The sequence below is a fragment of the Pongo pygmaeus genome, chromosome 23, assembly GCF_028885625.2.
Source record: "Pongo pygmaeus isolate AG05252 chromosome 23, NHGRI_mPonPyg2-v2.0_pri, whole genome shotgun sequence".
NCBI classification, from domain to species: Eukaryota; Metazoa; Chordata; class Mammalia; order Primates; family Hominidae; genus Pongo; species Pongo pygmaeus.
Window position 1 is genome coordinate 39,957,421 of NC_085931.1, and position 13,728 is coordinate 39,971,148.

The 13,728-nt window shown below is 47.1% G+C and overlaps 1 protein-coding gene across 2 annotated transcripts; it reads right to left on the reverse strand.

The window, feature by feature from the left end:
* Window positions 1–1,177: 1,177 nt before the first annotated feature.
* On the reverse strand, window positions 1,178–4,565 carry C23H22orf31 (chromosome 23 C22orf31 homolog). 2 transcript variants are annotated; one of them, XM_054470200.1, is made up of 3 exons: window positions 4,328–4,565; window positions 2,955–3,383; window positions 1,178–1,688 (listed from the first exon to the last, which is right to left on the reverse strand). In XM_054470200.1, exons 1-3 carry the CDS (start codon window positions 4,328–4,330, stop codon window positions 1,248–1,250), a joined length of 873 nt encoding a protein of 290 aa, XP_054326175.1. In that variant the 5' UTR covers window positions 4,331–4,565; the 3' UTR covers window positions 1,178–1,247. The 2 variants fall into 2 exon arrangements, with proteins under 2 accessions (XP_054326175.1, XP_054326176.1); XM_054470201.1 differs by lacking the exon at window positions 4,328–4,565 and adding an exon at window positions 3,881–3,964 and having other exon boundaries at window positions 1,183–1,688.
* Between the last annotated feature and the right edge of the window lie 9,163 nt (window positions 4,566–13,728).

Genomic DNA, 13,728 nt, shown 5'->3' on the forward strand with positions numbered 1-13,728 from the left:
TGTGTTATATGTTGTCATTGGTCTGTTCAGTTAAAGTCTACAGATTCAACAAGGGGAGGTTTGCATGGGGCAGTACTTTTAACTTCTACTTGTCCATGGAAGCATTCATATAACTTTCTCTCCCGTTAATATAGAGTCCAGGTTATTGGGGGTTTAGGCAGTGTCACAGGAGAGCATCTGTTATAAGGTGTGTGGGTTTACATCCTTGTGAGAATGGTAGGCTTTCTGCTCAGCCCTATGTAGAAAGAGCTAGGGAAAGTGATAGTGATCGAGCCTAGGGGTCCACTTTTTATTTTTTATTTATTTATTTATTTATTTGTTTGTTTATTTATTTTTGAGACAGAGTCTCACTCTGTCGCCCAGGCTGGAGTGCAGCAGCGCAATCTTGGCTCACTGCAAACTCTGCCTCCCGGGTTCAAGCCATTCTCCTGCCTCAGCCTCCTGAGTAGCTGGGACTACAGGTGCCCCCCACCATGCCCGGCTAATTTTTTTTATTTTTTTATTTTTTTTATTTTTAGTAGAGACGGGGTTTCACCATGTTAGCCAGGATGGTCTCGATCTCCTGACCTCGTGATCCGCCCACTTTGGCCTCCCAAAGTGCTGGGATTACAGGCATGAGCCACCGTGCCCAGCCATCCACTGTATAAAAATAAGGAACAATATGGCCAGGCGTGGGAGCTCATACCTATAATCCCAACTATTCAGGAGGTTGAGGCAGGAGTTGGAGACCAGCCTCAGCAACATAGACCCCATCTCTCTACCGAGAAAAAAAAAGCTATACATGTTGGGGTCCACATGTAGTCTTAGCTACTCAGGAGGCTGAGGCAGGAGGATTGCTTCAGCCCAGGCAGTCGAGACTGCAGTGAGCTATGATCATGCCACTGCACTCCAGCCTGGGCGACAGAGCTGTCTCAAAAGAAAGAAAAGGAAGGGAAAGAAGGAAGGAAATAGGGAACCATAGCCTGAATATAAAACATCTGCTTTATCTGTCAGGACTTTTCCTACCTGGAAGACTAAGAGACCCTCAAGGCCTTGGAGGAAAAATACTCCAAGCATCTACCCTTCAAAATTACCTAATCATGAGTGGAGAGGGACCCTTGGTCTTGAGCAAATCTGGTACCTCTTTGTTTCCCCTGAGAGGGTGTCGCTAATTTGTAAAGCACTATGCGATGACATGGAATGTGCAAAGTTGTGTTTATTTTTCAGATCTCTAGCAGAGAATACTCTAATCCCAAGAGTTCCTGTTCCTATTTTTTGCTCTTTAACTTGGGCCATTTCTTGAGTACAGCCTCCTCGTGGACACCCAGCCGCTTCCTGCTGGGGAACCGGTCCCTCTGAGCACCTTCAGAGATGGCACCCTGACTGCACAGAGCCTCCCAGAGCTTCTGTTTAATGGCCTTGCCCAGCTCCAGGCTGTACCTCTTGGGGGTCCCTGAAGGATTCCACAGCATTGGCTCCACCACAGCGTGGTACAGAGCCTGGTAACCCTCTGTCGGGAGACCGTGGATGGTTAGTGTGTCCTCCGACAACTGCTGTCTCTTTTGGGTTTCAGGAAGCAACACTTGGCCCTTCCAGGCTGCTGTCCCACTGTCCTGGGGTAGCGCTTGGGTGGCAGCCACATGTTCAGCATATCTGTCCTCAAGATCTTGGCGGACTGTTAGTTTTTTCTCCTTTGAACTTTCTTTAGTCTAGCCAGGAAGAAAGCAGAGAAGTCAAAGCTAAAACTTGAGAGGGGAGCTCAGAATAATTATCTGGGATTCGTGTCCCAGAGTCTTGGTTACAGCAACAACCAACATTTGTCTAGCATGTTCTAGTTTACTGAATTCCTTTATGTACATACCACTGCATGTGTTCCCCATAACCCTGTGAGGTCAGCAGGAGACAGCTTTATAGGCAAAGAAATTGGAATTGGTTTGCCCAAGGCCACACAGCTAGAAGGTTAATAACAGCTGTCATCTATTGAATTCCACGCAAGATCCTAATTATTTACCCTCTGCCAGGCTCTGTTCAAAAGCCTTTTGCATGTATTATTTAACATTCATGAAGCCCTATGAGGGAAGGGCCGTTATCCCCCATTTAATATGATAATATCAAGGCACAAAGAAATTAAGCCCGAGGTCGTCCTCAATTATAGACAGAGTTGGGATTTGAACCCTGATGGCCTAGCTCCAGGTTACACTGAGCTCTGCTGGCCACCACGGGGTAACAGACCTGGATTCCAATCAGGCCTTCGTAGGCCAAGTTCTCCATGTGGACGCTCACAATCCAGATCCATAGCTGACCACTGGTGTGTGCGTGTGTGTGTGTGTGCACAAGCATGCACTACCCATATCCTAGCCTTCCTTCTCACCCTTATTTTTCCTTCATGTCAAGTCTGTGCTTATGAAAGCCACCTCATCTTTCTCTAGAACTAAGCATAGTGGAAATGATAAATAGCATGACCCCAAAATCTGGGGCATTCTTCCCCTCTGTCATGCTACACCTCCTCCCCACATTCTGTCTTCAACTTTAGGATTTCCTTCACTTGGTGTAGATCTTTTTTTCTTTTCTTTTCTTTTCTTTTTTTTTTCTCTTTTTTTTTTTTTTTTGAGACAGGGTCTTGCTCTGTTGCCCAATCAGGAATGCAGTAGTGCAGTCATGGCTCACTGCAGCCTCAACCTCCTGGGTTCAAGTAATCCTCCCTCCTTAGCCTCCCAAGTAGCTGGGATCACAGGCGTGTGCATCATGCCTGGCTTTTTTTTTTTTTTTTTTAGTAGAGATGAGGTCTCCCTATGTTGCCCAGGCTGGTGTTGAACTCTCTGAGCTCAAGTGATCCTCCCTGCTTGGCCTCCCAAAGTGCTGAGATTACAGGCGGTAGCCGCACGCCATATAATCTCAACCGTTAAGTGTTCTCTGGCTTTACCTTTTCCCTCCCCTCGCCCGTCACATTTTCCCCACCACTGGTCCTCGTCTACCTCTCTGATGCCTCCTGCAGGCCTCCTGTGCCCTGCTGGCCGCTTGCTCTTGGAACTGATGGAGTTTCTTTTCCTGGCCTGCTGGGTGGCTTTCATCACTGAATCGTCCTTGTGCTTTAATCTCTTCGAGAGTTTTCCTTCTCCAAACTTGCGTGGTGCTGGGCAGCACTTATTCTTCAGTTGCCGCCTGAGTACAAGCTTAACCAGAGAGAAGGAACTGGCAATTAATGGGTTCCTTACAACTTCCCAAGAGGAAGTGGTAGCTGGTGCTGGGGCGTTAATGTTCTGCTTTGCACACGTTCTGGCCATCCAGATGTTGGTGAGAGCCGGTGAGTCCACATAGCAGTCCTGAAGCCTGGTATTTAATAAGATGGACTGTCGGAGTCCATAGATAGGGATGCTGGGGTCTCGTCTCACATTGATTGGGTGCTAGAATTATAAGGAGGGAGAAATGAATTTTAAAAGGACCGTTTTCAGCGGAGAATAAAAGGTCTACTTTGAAGGCAAAATTTTAACATCTTTTTATAGGCCATTCCTTCCACCCAGTTCTTAGAAATTTACTATGTGTCCTCTCCTGTTCACCAAAGCCTTTTATACCAAGTAGGGAGGAGATAGTCACTCCACAAGGTTACAGTAATATTCAGGCTCTCAAAGAACATAGCATGCCGGGGCAGGAAGTCGGGGGTCAGGGAGGGTTCACAAGGAATTGAAGACAATTCCTGCCTGCTGGAAAGATATGGAAGGCAGGCTCACTCAAGACTTCCATATGAGCTGTAGACACTCAACCATGCTGCAACACAGACATGACAGCCGGTAAGTTCTGCCAAACCCTGAATACGCTTTACACTTTCTTTTTTTTGTGTGGGGGGGACGGATTTTAGCTCTTGTTGCCCAGGCTGGAGTGCAATGGCGTGATCTTGGCTCACCACAACCTCCGCCTCCCGGGTTCAAGGGGTTCTCCTGCCTCAGCCTCCGAAGTAGTTGAGATTACAGGCATGCACCACCGTGCCCAGCTGATTTTGTATTTTTAGTAGAGATGGGGTTTCTCCATGTTGGTCAGGCTGGTCTCGAACTCCCAACCTCAGATGATCCGCCCGCCTCAGCCTCCCAAAGTGCTGGGATTACAAGCGTGAACCACCATGTTCGGCTGAACACACTTTCTAACCAACTGCCATGCGCCAAGAAGAGCTCATTCACAGGGAAATCAATACACTCTGGGGACCATAAAAGCAACACGAAAATGTTAATGCTGCCGGCCTCCATTTCCTGGGACCAACTAAGAGCAGCAGAACAATTTGGATAGATTAGAATCACATATTTAAAGAGAGCTGGATTTCTAAGAAATGTCATCTATAGAAATAAAATCACCTTACCATATTTCAGTTGCCTTAAATTTTATTTTCGCTAGCTTAGTAGGGGGAAGAAATATGTATTTTCTCTTTCCTTTTTCTCTCTCTTTTTTTTTTGTTTTGTTTTGTTTTAATATTTCTAGTCACCTGTCTTTCTCTGCCTTAGTCACATATGGGCAAGTTGCTGTTTGTTTAGATTTGGGCTCAATGCAGGCAGCTTTGAGCCATTATCTCTAGTATTTGTGATGTCACTTTGGTTTGTGATGTGGGTGTGGGTGGGTGTTACATCATCAGATTTTATACTTAAATTATGTGGGAAGAAGTTCTATATGGTTTTGCTTCTAGCCTCAGAAACTTCTGAAGTCCTCATTTCCCCCAAAATGGCTTGGGTGAATTTTGAAGATCTTCATGTTCTTAAGAAGTATGTTTTGCAGGAAATGTAGTCAAATATGCAGACCAGATTTGGGGATACGGGTGGTGAGATGCATCCCTACATGTGCAAAAGTGCCCTCCTTCATGTTCATAAAGGAGGCACTGTTAAGTTCTCAGAATAGCTGCCAAGGTTAGGGACCAGGAATGAAAGAACACGTTCCTGCAGCCCTGGGCACCTTTCCCTGCGTGTCTCTCCCGGGAAGACAACATGGTTTCTGGAATGTGGTTTTATTTTACATCCCATGGCAAATGCAGTAATTAGAGCTGTTAGCAGTGTCAAGGGCTTGAAAGGAGAACAAAGCCGCCTCTTCCTGGGAACTCTTGGGCAATGCCTCACTCCTTATCAGGTGCTCCTCCTGTTGGTGGGTTTGATTCTTTTATTTGTAAAATGTCTCGGGAGCCTCCCTCCCGAGGGGGAGGCGAGTGAAATGATGGAAAAACAGAGTATGAATCTGGCAGGGGCTCCTGGAATCGCATGTGTTGCCTGCTTGAGTTTTTAAGTGTTGTCCCTGGAGTGAATCAAAGCCTGCAGGCGGACCGCACCACAGGCTGTGGTGGAACCACCTCCAGGCCTATGGCAGCTGGACCCACAGACACTTGGGAGGACAATTGCTCCCTTTCAGTGGTGAGCCCTGGCCTTACCTCCTAAGAGCTGGGTCGGTTTTAGAGCAGGGCTTTGGAAAGGGTTTTTCTTTGGGAAGAGTTTGCGAATGTCTGGAGACTGGGCAGGGAAGCGTCTTTTCAAAGCTGGTCAATCTTGGAAAAATGGCACCGGGCTCCTGGGCTACCTGGAAATTACCATCTGTCTTTACTCTGCAAAGCAGGGACAGGAGGGAAATGTCAAGCAAAAAAAAGGCATAATAGGAGTAGGTCATCTGTTTCTCTTTTCTCCTTCCCCATCTTGAGTTTGGCTTTCCTGCACCTCATCTTTCCACACACTCATCTGTTAGATTTACTTTGCTAGGTCTTTTACTCAGTGACTCTGCTTGGTCTTTTACTCACTCTGTCCCCCAGGCTGGAGTGCAGTGGCGCGATCTCGGCTCACTGCAACCTCCGCTTCCTGGGGTTCAAGCAATTCTCGTGCGTCAGCCACCCAAGATGCTGGGATTACAGGCGCGCACCACCAAGCCCAGCTAATTTTTGTATTTTTAGTAGAGATGAGTTTTCACCATGTTGGCCCAGCTCGTCTCAAACTCCTGGCCTCAAGTGATCCACCCACCTTGGCCTCCCAAAGTGCTGGGATTACAGGCGTGAGCCTGTGCTCAGCCTCAATCTCCTTCTTCCCGCACAGAGCTGTTCACATGGGCAGCACCTGATACATACTCTTCAAGTTCTATCAAATTCTGCCTTCTCTGCCTTCATTGTAACTCACTTCAATTGACTATGCCACAACCGGTAACCCTCAGCTTTCCTTAGAACTAACCCAGGGTACTTTGTTCTAAGCTATTTCTCCTATGTCAAGAAAACTAATATTTATTGAATGCTTCCTGAAGGCCAAGCACTGTTCTAGCCACTTTATTAGCATCATGTCATGAAATGCTACCAACCGTCCTATGAGTTTGAGTACTGTTCCCTGTTTTACAGATAAAGAAACTGAGGCACAAGTTGCTCAAGTATCATGCCTCAAGTAACCAACAAAGGCTGAACCCAACCAAAGTCTATACTGCCCTTGTTTTTGTTTTTGTTTTTGAGACGGAGTTTCACTCTTGTCACCCAGGCTGGAGTGCAGTGGCACGATCTCGGCTCACTGCAACCTCCACCTCCCGGGTTCAAGGGATTCTCCTGCCTCAGCCTCCCAAGTAGCTGGGATTATAGGCACGCACTACCATGCCGGGCTAATTTTTGTATTTTTAGTAGAGATGGGGTTTCACCATGTTGGCCAGGCTAGTCTCGAACTCTTGACCTCAGTCGATCCACCCGCCTCGGCCTCCTAAAGTGCTAGGAATACAGGTGTGAATCACCACACCCAGCCCTACTGCCCCTGTTCTTAAACACTCACAGTTATCACCGTGATGCCTGGCCTCTCTGTTGGTCAGCCCATCCATCTACCATACCCGGGCCCAGTTCTAGTCCTGTCCTGTCATGAGACTTTCTCTAGGCTCAGGAGGGAGTCTGCCTGCGTTGGCATCCCAGATCCATCTTTCATTAGGCAAATGAATTCATACCACTGAACCTGAATTTCCTCAGCTGTGAAATGGGCCTAGTCATAGTGCCTACCTAAGGATTATTGTGAGGATGAAGTGGGACAATGCATCTAAAATACTTGGCATGGCTCCTGGTGTATAGTAAGCACTCAATAAATATTTGCTTTTTTGTGTTTTTGTTTTTGTTTCAAGACAGGGTCTCAGTCTGTCACCCAGGCTGGAGTGCAGTGGTGTGATCATGGCTCATGGGAGCCTCGACCTCCTGGGCTCAAGCAATCCTCTCACTTTGGCCTCCCGAGTAGCTGGGATCACAGGCTTGTTTTTGCCCAGAGATTTTTTTTTTTTTTTTTTTTTTTTTTTGTAGAGATGAGGTCTCCCTATGTTGCTCAGCTTAGTCTGGAACTCCTGGTCTCGAGTGATGCTCCTTGGCTTCCCGAAGTGCTGGGACTACAGCTGTGAACCAACACACCTATCCCATGTGAAAGTTATTTTTTACTTATTTATTTTTTTGAGATGGAGTCTCAATCTGTCACCCAGGCTGGAGTGCAATGGCACATTCTCAGCTCACTGCAACCTCCGCCTCCTGAGTTCAAGCAATTCTCCTGCCTCAGCCTCCCAAGTAGCTGGGATTACAGGTGTCCACCACCACACCCAGCTAATTTTTGTATTTTTAGCAGAGATGGGGTTTCACCATGTTGGCCAGGCTGGTCTCGAACTCCTGACCTCGTGATCTACCAGCCTTCACCTCCCAAAGTGCTGGGATTTCAGGTGTGAGCCACTGCGCCTGACCATGTGAATGTTATTAATATTATGTTCCATTTACTCATCTGACCCTTTCTTGAGCTGCTGTTGCTCATGGTCTAAGTGATGTAATGCAACATTTGATATGATCTTTGTCTCAGGTCTTTCATGTACATCAGTCTGGCTTATGGCCGGTGCAGTGGCTTGCACCTATAATCCCAGCACTTTGGGAGGCTGAGGCAGAAGGATCACTTGAATCCAGGAGTTCAAGATGAGCCTGGGCAACAAAGCAAGACCCCATCTCTACAAAAAAGAAAAAGAACAAAGAAAAAAAATCTAGTGTATGAGGCCAAGCAATGAGCCTCTTGGAAGTAGGGAATGTTTCTGATCTGACTTGGGTATCAGACTTTCATGATCCATCTTCATTATATATTTGTCAGATCGATTGACCTCACAGAAGTGTTGAATGTAGAGGAGCTACATCCTCTGGTTATGGGAGTTGTTCAGAATATTCTATGCTTTGTTAAACGGAAAGGGAAGCAGGTAGCTGAAGATAAGATAAGGAAGTGGTTAGTCTTTAACAGAGATTGTCCCATCAAAGGTTGTTTAGAATTTTAAAGTCAGGATAGAATGACTATTTGGTCCAGGGTACTAAAACCATGGCAAGAGTTTCCATCATGGGTGCCAGCACTTGATCCAGGGAACTCGGGGTTGAAGCGGTAGGGCTTCCATGTTGCTGAAAGACCTCTTCCTTAGTTTGATTCTCCCATGAAGCTTTTTTATTCTGCTGAGCTCAGTCTCACTAACCTTTATTTTCCACCCATCATTTGGAGCTGTGCTTCCTGACATATCTAAACCACCGCTTCTATTTGCAAACACATCTGTCCTTCTCTGATGTTTAGCCAAACTTTCCTCACAGTATTTTTAGCTCCTATAATCTTCCTTCTTCCTTTTTTTTTTTTTTTTTTTTTTTTTGTCTTTCCTTTACTACTACCTTTCTTCTTTGTAGCTTCTCTTAGCTCTTATTCTCCTTCTGGTGGATCAGCTAATAAAGAAGAAATTGAGTCAATTTATGTTAATTCTTGTCTTCTGCCTTTATGGCCCCGCCCCATCCATGCAATTCTAGTGGAATTTAGTTGCTTTTAATTTCCTCAGATGTTTTTGTTTTAACACCCAAGCAGTTAACTTCCATACCCATGTGGGAACATATCTGAGGTTCATGATGCAGAAGAGAAACACTTTGGATGGGAAAGAATTGGAAAAGATTCCTGAACTGTGATGCAAACTCGGAGGACCAATGATTTGGACCACATGTGCTGAATATGCACCAATCGTGGGCCAAGTATGCGAAATAATGGCGTCCTGTGTGCCTTCCCACCAGTTCTCACCTGACTCCCGCAGATGTCCCACACTTCCTCCTTTCTTTCTTTCTTTTCTTTTTTTTTTTTTTTTTTGAGATGGAGTCTCGCTCTGCTGCCCAGGGTGGAGTGCAGTGGCACGATCTTGGCTCACTGCAACCTCCGCCTCCTGGGTTCAAGCAATTCTCCTGCCTCAGCCTACCGAGTAACTGGGATTACAGGCACTCACCACCATGCCTGGCTAATTTTTGTATTTTTAGTAGAGACAGGGTTTCACCATGACAGCCAGGCTGGTCTTGAACTCCTGACCTCAGGTGATCCACCTGCCTCGGCCTCCCAAAGTGCTGGGATTACAGGTGGGAGCCACCATGCCCAGTCAACGCCTCCTCAATGCTAACCCAAACCCTACTGTGAGTCTTCAGAGGTGCCCACATGGATGCCCCACAGACACCTCTAACTCATTATGTTCAAGACCAGAGTCTTTCTCTTCCTTCACCCCCATCAGAACAAGCAAATGACTGCCTCTGTTGAATTTCCCATCACTAGTTTTCTGAGCCAGAATCCTGGGAGACTCAGTAATGATACAGCGCAGCCTCAAGCCCGAGGCTGAAGCAAAATTGGGAATACAGATCCTATCTTCATTTAACGTTGGGACAGTCCATTCATAATGGATTTTTTTGCATTCATTTAGATGTTAAAAAATTATTTTAAAATATTGCATTAAATACTATTTATTACATATATTTATTAGATGTATAAAATATCTATTAAATAATATTTATCCTGATTACCAGATTTTTTATTGTGTTTTCTAAAAATCCTCTTAAACTCTGTGCCTGAGGCACATACTTCACTTGCCTCATTCCAATTCCAGCTCTGGACCACTCAGTATTTGGTGACAGAAACCTATTATTTTATTTTTTATTAATTATTATTATTAATTTTCTTTCTTCTTTTCTTTTTTTTTTTTTTTTTTGAGACAGACTCTTGCTTTCTCGCCCAGGCTAGAGTGCAGTGACACGATCTCGGCTCACTGCAACTTCCATCACCAGGGTTCAATTGATTCTCCTGCGTTAGCCTCCCAAGTAGCTGGGATTACAGGCATGAGCCACCACGCCCGGCTAATGTTTGTATTTTTAGCAGAAATGGGGTTTTGCCATATTGGCCAGGCTGGACTCGAACTTCTGACCTCAGGTGATCTGCCGGCATCGGACTCCCAAAGTACTGAGATTACAAGCATGAGCCACCGTGCCCAGCCTATTATTATTAATTTTAGAGACAGGGTCTGGCTTTCTTGTTGCCTAGGCTGGATTGCAGTGGCTCTGTCCTCGTTCACTGTAACCTCAAAATACTGAGTTCAAGAGATCCTCCCACCTCAGCTTCCCGAGGTGCTGGGATTACAAATGTGAGCCACCACACCTGGCCTAATGACAGAACAAGGAGGCATCAGGTACAGTAGCAAGCATCTGTAGCCCCAGCTACTGAGTCTGAGGTGAGAGGATTGCTGGAGCCCAGGAATTCGAGGCTGTAGTGTGCCATGATTGTGAATAGTCACTGTACTCCAATCTGGGCAACATATCATACCCTGTCTTTTTTTTTTTTTTTTTTGTGAGACAGAGTCTCACTCTTGCCTGGGTTGGAGGACAGTGGCACTATCTATGCTCACTACAACTTCTGCCTCCTGGGTTCAAGCAATTCTCCTGCCTCAGCCTCCCAAGTAGCTGACATTGTAGGCGCATGCCCCAACACCTGGCTAATTTTTGTTTTTTTTGTTTTTGTTTTTGTTTTACAGATGGGGGTTTCACCATGTTGGCCAGGCTGGTCTCAAACTCCTAACCTCAAGTGATCCACCCGCTTCAGCCTCCCAAAGTGCTGGGATTACAGGCATGAGCCACCCTGCCCGAGCTCAAGACCGTGTCTTTAAATTTCTTTTTTTTTTGAGACGGAGTCTCGCTCTGTTGCCCAAGCTAGAGTGCAGTAGCACGATCTTGGCTCACTGCAACCTCTGCCTCTTGGGTTCACACCGTTCTCCTGCCTCAGCCTCCTGAGTAGCTGGGACTACAGGCACCTGCCACCATGCCCGGCTAATGTTTTGTATTTTTAGTAGAGACGGGGTTTCACCGTGTTAGCCAGGATAGTCTCGATCTCCTGACCTTGTGATCTGCCCACCTTGGCCTCCCAAAGTGCTGGGATTACAGGCTTGAGCCACCGCGCCTGGCAAGACCCTGTCTTTAAAACAAAAATGACAAGGAGGTGGCTCAGCCTGGTACATTTTTTTTTTTTTGGAGACGGAGTCTCAGTCTGTCGCCCAGGCTGGAGTGCAGTGACGCGATCTCGGCTCACTGCAACCTCTGCCTCCTGGGTTCAAGCGATTCTCTTGCCTCAGTCTCCCAAGTACCTGAGACTACAGGCACCCGCCACTACGCCCAGCTAGTTTTTTTATTTTTGTAGACTTGGGGTTTCACTATGTTGGTCAGGCTGGTCTTGAACTCCTGACCTTGTGATCCACTTGCCTCGGCCCCAAAGTGCTGGGATTACAGGTGTGAGCCACTGCGCCTGGCCCAGCCTGGTACTTATGAGGGTAAGACTAGGGTTCCACTGCCTGGGTTCAAAGCCCAGCTCCAACACGATGTCACCTTTGGGCAAGTCATTTAACCTCTCTTTGTTCTGGGGTGGGTGTGGGGCTGGTAAGAATGCCTCCCTCATAAGGCTACTGGAAGGATTTTGTGAAATGCAACCGTGGACATCCTGCATAGCCTTAGTCAAGTCCGCAGTAAACGTTTTCTATTGCTGTCATTACAATCAGGCCCCCTCCTCCAGGGCTCTCTCCATAAAATGACTGCCCTTTGAGCGGAAATCATCCCAACTGGAGTTTCAAAGACAGTTGAATGACCCAAACTCCAACATTGTAGGTCTCCTGGCTTCTTGGCCAATCCTGCTGCCCTCAGAGGAAGAAGGGGGCCTTACTTGCACAGTGCAAACAGACAAATGGACACCAACATCTTTCTGGAGGCCCAGGAGCTGCATTCAGTGTCCTCACTCTTTCCATGAAATAAAGCTGCTAAACACCCCAGGCATGTAAAGCACTGAAATGAGTATCCCGGGTTGCTCTCTGCCAGAAGCCAGGACCACAAAAGACCTTGAGCTGTTAAGTGCCATGACCTAGACATGCTGGGCTGTATTTTTAGCCTCTTGTGCACTGTTTCCATCACCTGTGCTGGGCTTTCAGCTGGAAAAGAGAAGGTGGGGGTGGAGAAGGCTAGAAGGATGTTTTTCACTGCAGCCAGTGCCAGGAGGAGCTTGCACACAGTTTCCAAGTCCTGTTGTACAACAGGGCCACTTTCATGGGCGTGCAACCTGTATGTCAACATAGGCTCCCTTGCTTGGAAGGGCCCCACACATGCTTTATCTTTTTATCTTCTGCTGTCACTGTCACTGTCTTGAAATTCTTTTTTTTTTTTTGAGATGGAGTCTTGCTCTGTCGCTCAGGCTGGAGTGCAGTGGCACGATCTTGGCTCACTGCAACCTCTACCTCCCAGGTTCAAGCAATTCTCCTGTCTCAGCCTCCTGAGTAGCTGGGATTACAGGCGCCCACCGCCAAGCCCGGATAATTTTTTGTATTTTTAGTAGAGATGGGGTTTCACCATGTTGGCCAGGCTGGTCTCAAACTCCTGAACTCAGGTGATCCACTGGCCTTGGCCTCCCTAAATGCTGGGATTACAGGCGTGAGCCACGGCGCCTGGCCTGTCTTGAAATTCTTAATAAGTTTGGACAAAGGACATGCATTTTCATTTCTCACTGTGCCATGCCAATTATATGGCTGGTCCTAAGCAGTGCACATGACAGAGAGAGCCAATTGGAGGAGGGGCTGCTGCCAGCCCAGGAGGGATGCCTTCCTGCAGTGGGCAGGACAGACGAAAGCTACTATCACAAGGCATGGCTGCCCAGACTTGGCCAAATAAACTTTGTTTCCAACCTCCTGGGTGCCCTTCCTATTTTCTCCTCTGAAACCTGAATGAGATGCGGAAAAGAACCTTGTGAACTGGACAGAACTGTGTCCTGCTTTGCTAAAGTCTTTCTCTGGCACCCTGCTTAAAGTAGTCCAAAGGTTAGCCAGGTGTGGTGGCATGCCTCTGTAGTCCCAGGTATCCAGGAGGCTGAAGCGGGAGGATCACTGGAGCCCAGGAATTGGAGGCTGCAGTGAGCCATGATCTCACCACTGCACTCCAGTGTGGGCGACAGACGGAGGCCCTGTCTCCAGAAAAAGAAAAAGAAAAAAAAACTCCACAGAACATGTGGTCAACATAATTTTCTTGTCTTTGCAGTACTTTTTGTTCTCCGGAATTTGCGTGTTTTCAGGTTGACTAGAATGTAAGTTCCAAGAGGAAGGTTTGGTCTTGGTGGCTGTATCCTCAGCCCTTGGCATGTTCCTCGCTGAATATTTGCTGAACGAAGGAAAGTTCGACTTTATTGAGTGTTTGCTTTGGGCTGAGGGCTTCACCTGCATCTTCTCGTTTCATTCTCTTCAAAGGCGCTGCTGTCCGGGAGGGCACAGAAGTCCCGGAATAAGGGTTCTCAGGTCCGGTGGAGAAGGTGGGAAGGGCTCAAAATTGTGGAAAAGGGGAAAGCTGGACAAAAGTGGGGATCACCGGTGGCAGGAGGTAGGGGGGGTCCCCAGGACCGCGGCTGGCTGGGTGAGGGGATGGTGGGTGCCCCTAAGTTCCAATAAGAAGCCCAGAGGATCCTTGAA

Coding starts and splice junctions, on each gene's coding strand:
- C23H22orf31 (XM_054470200.1), bottom strand. Junction 1,689..2,954: donor CTGCAGGAGGCATCAGAGAG/GTAGACGAGGAC, acceptor CTTCCTGGCTAG/ACTAAAGAAAGTTCAAAGGA.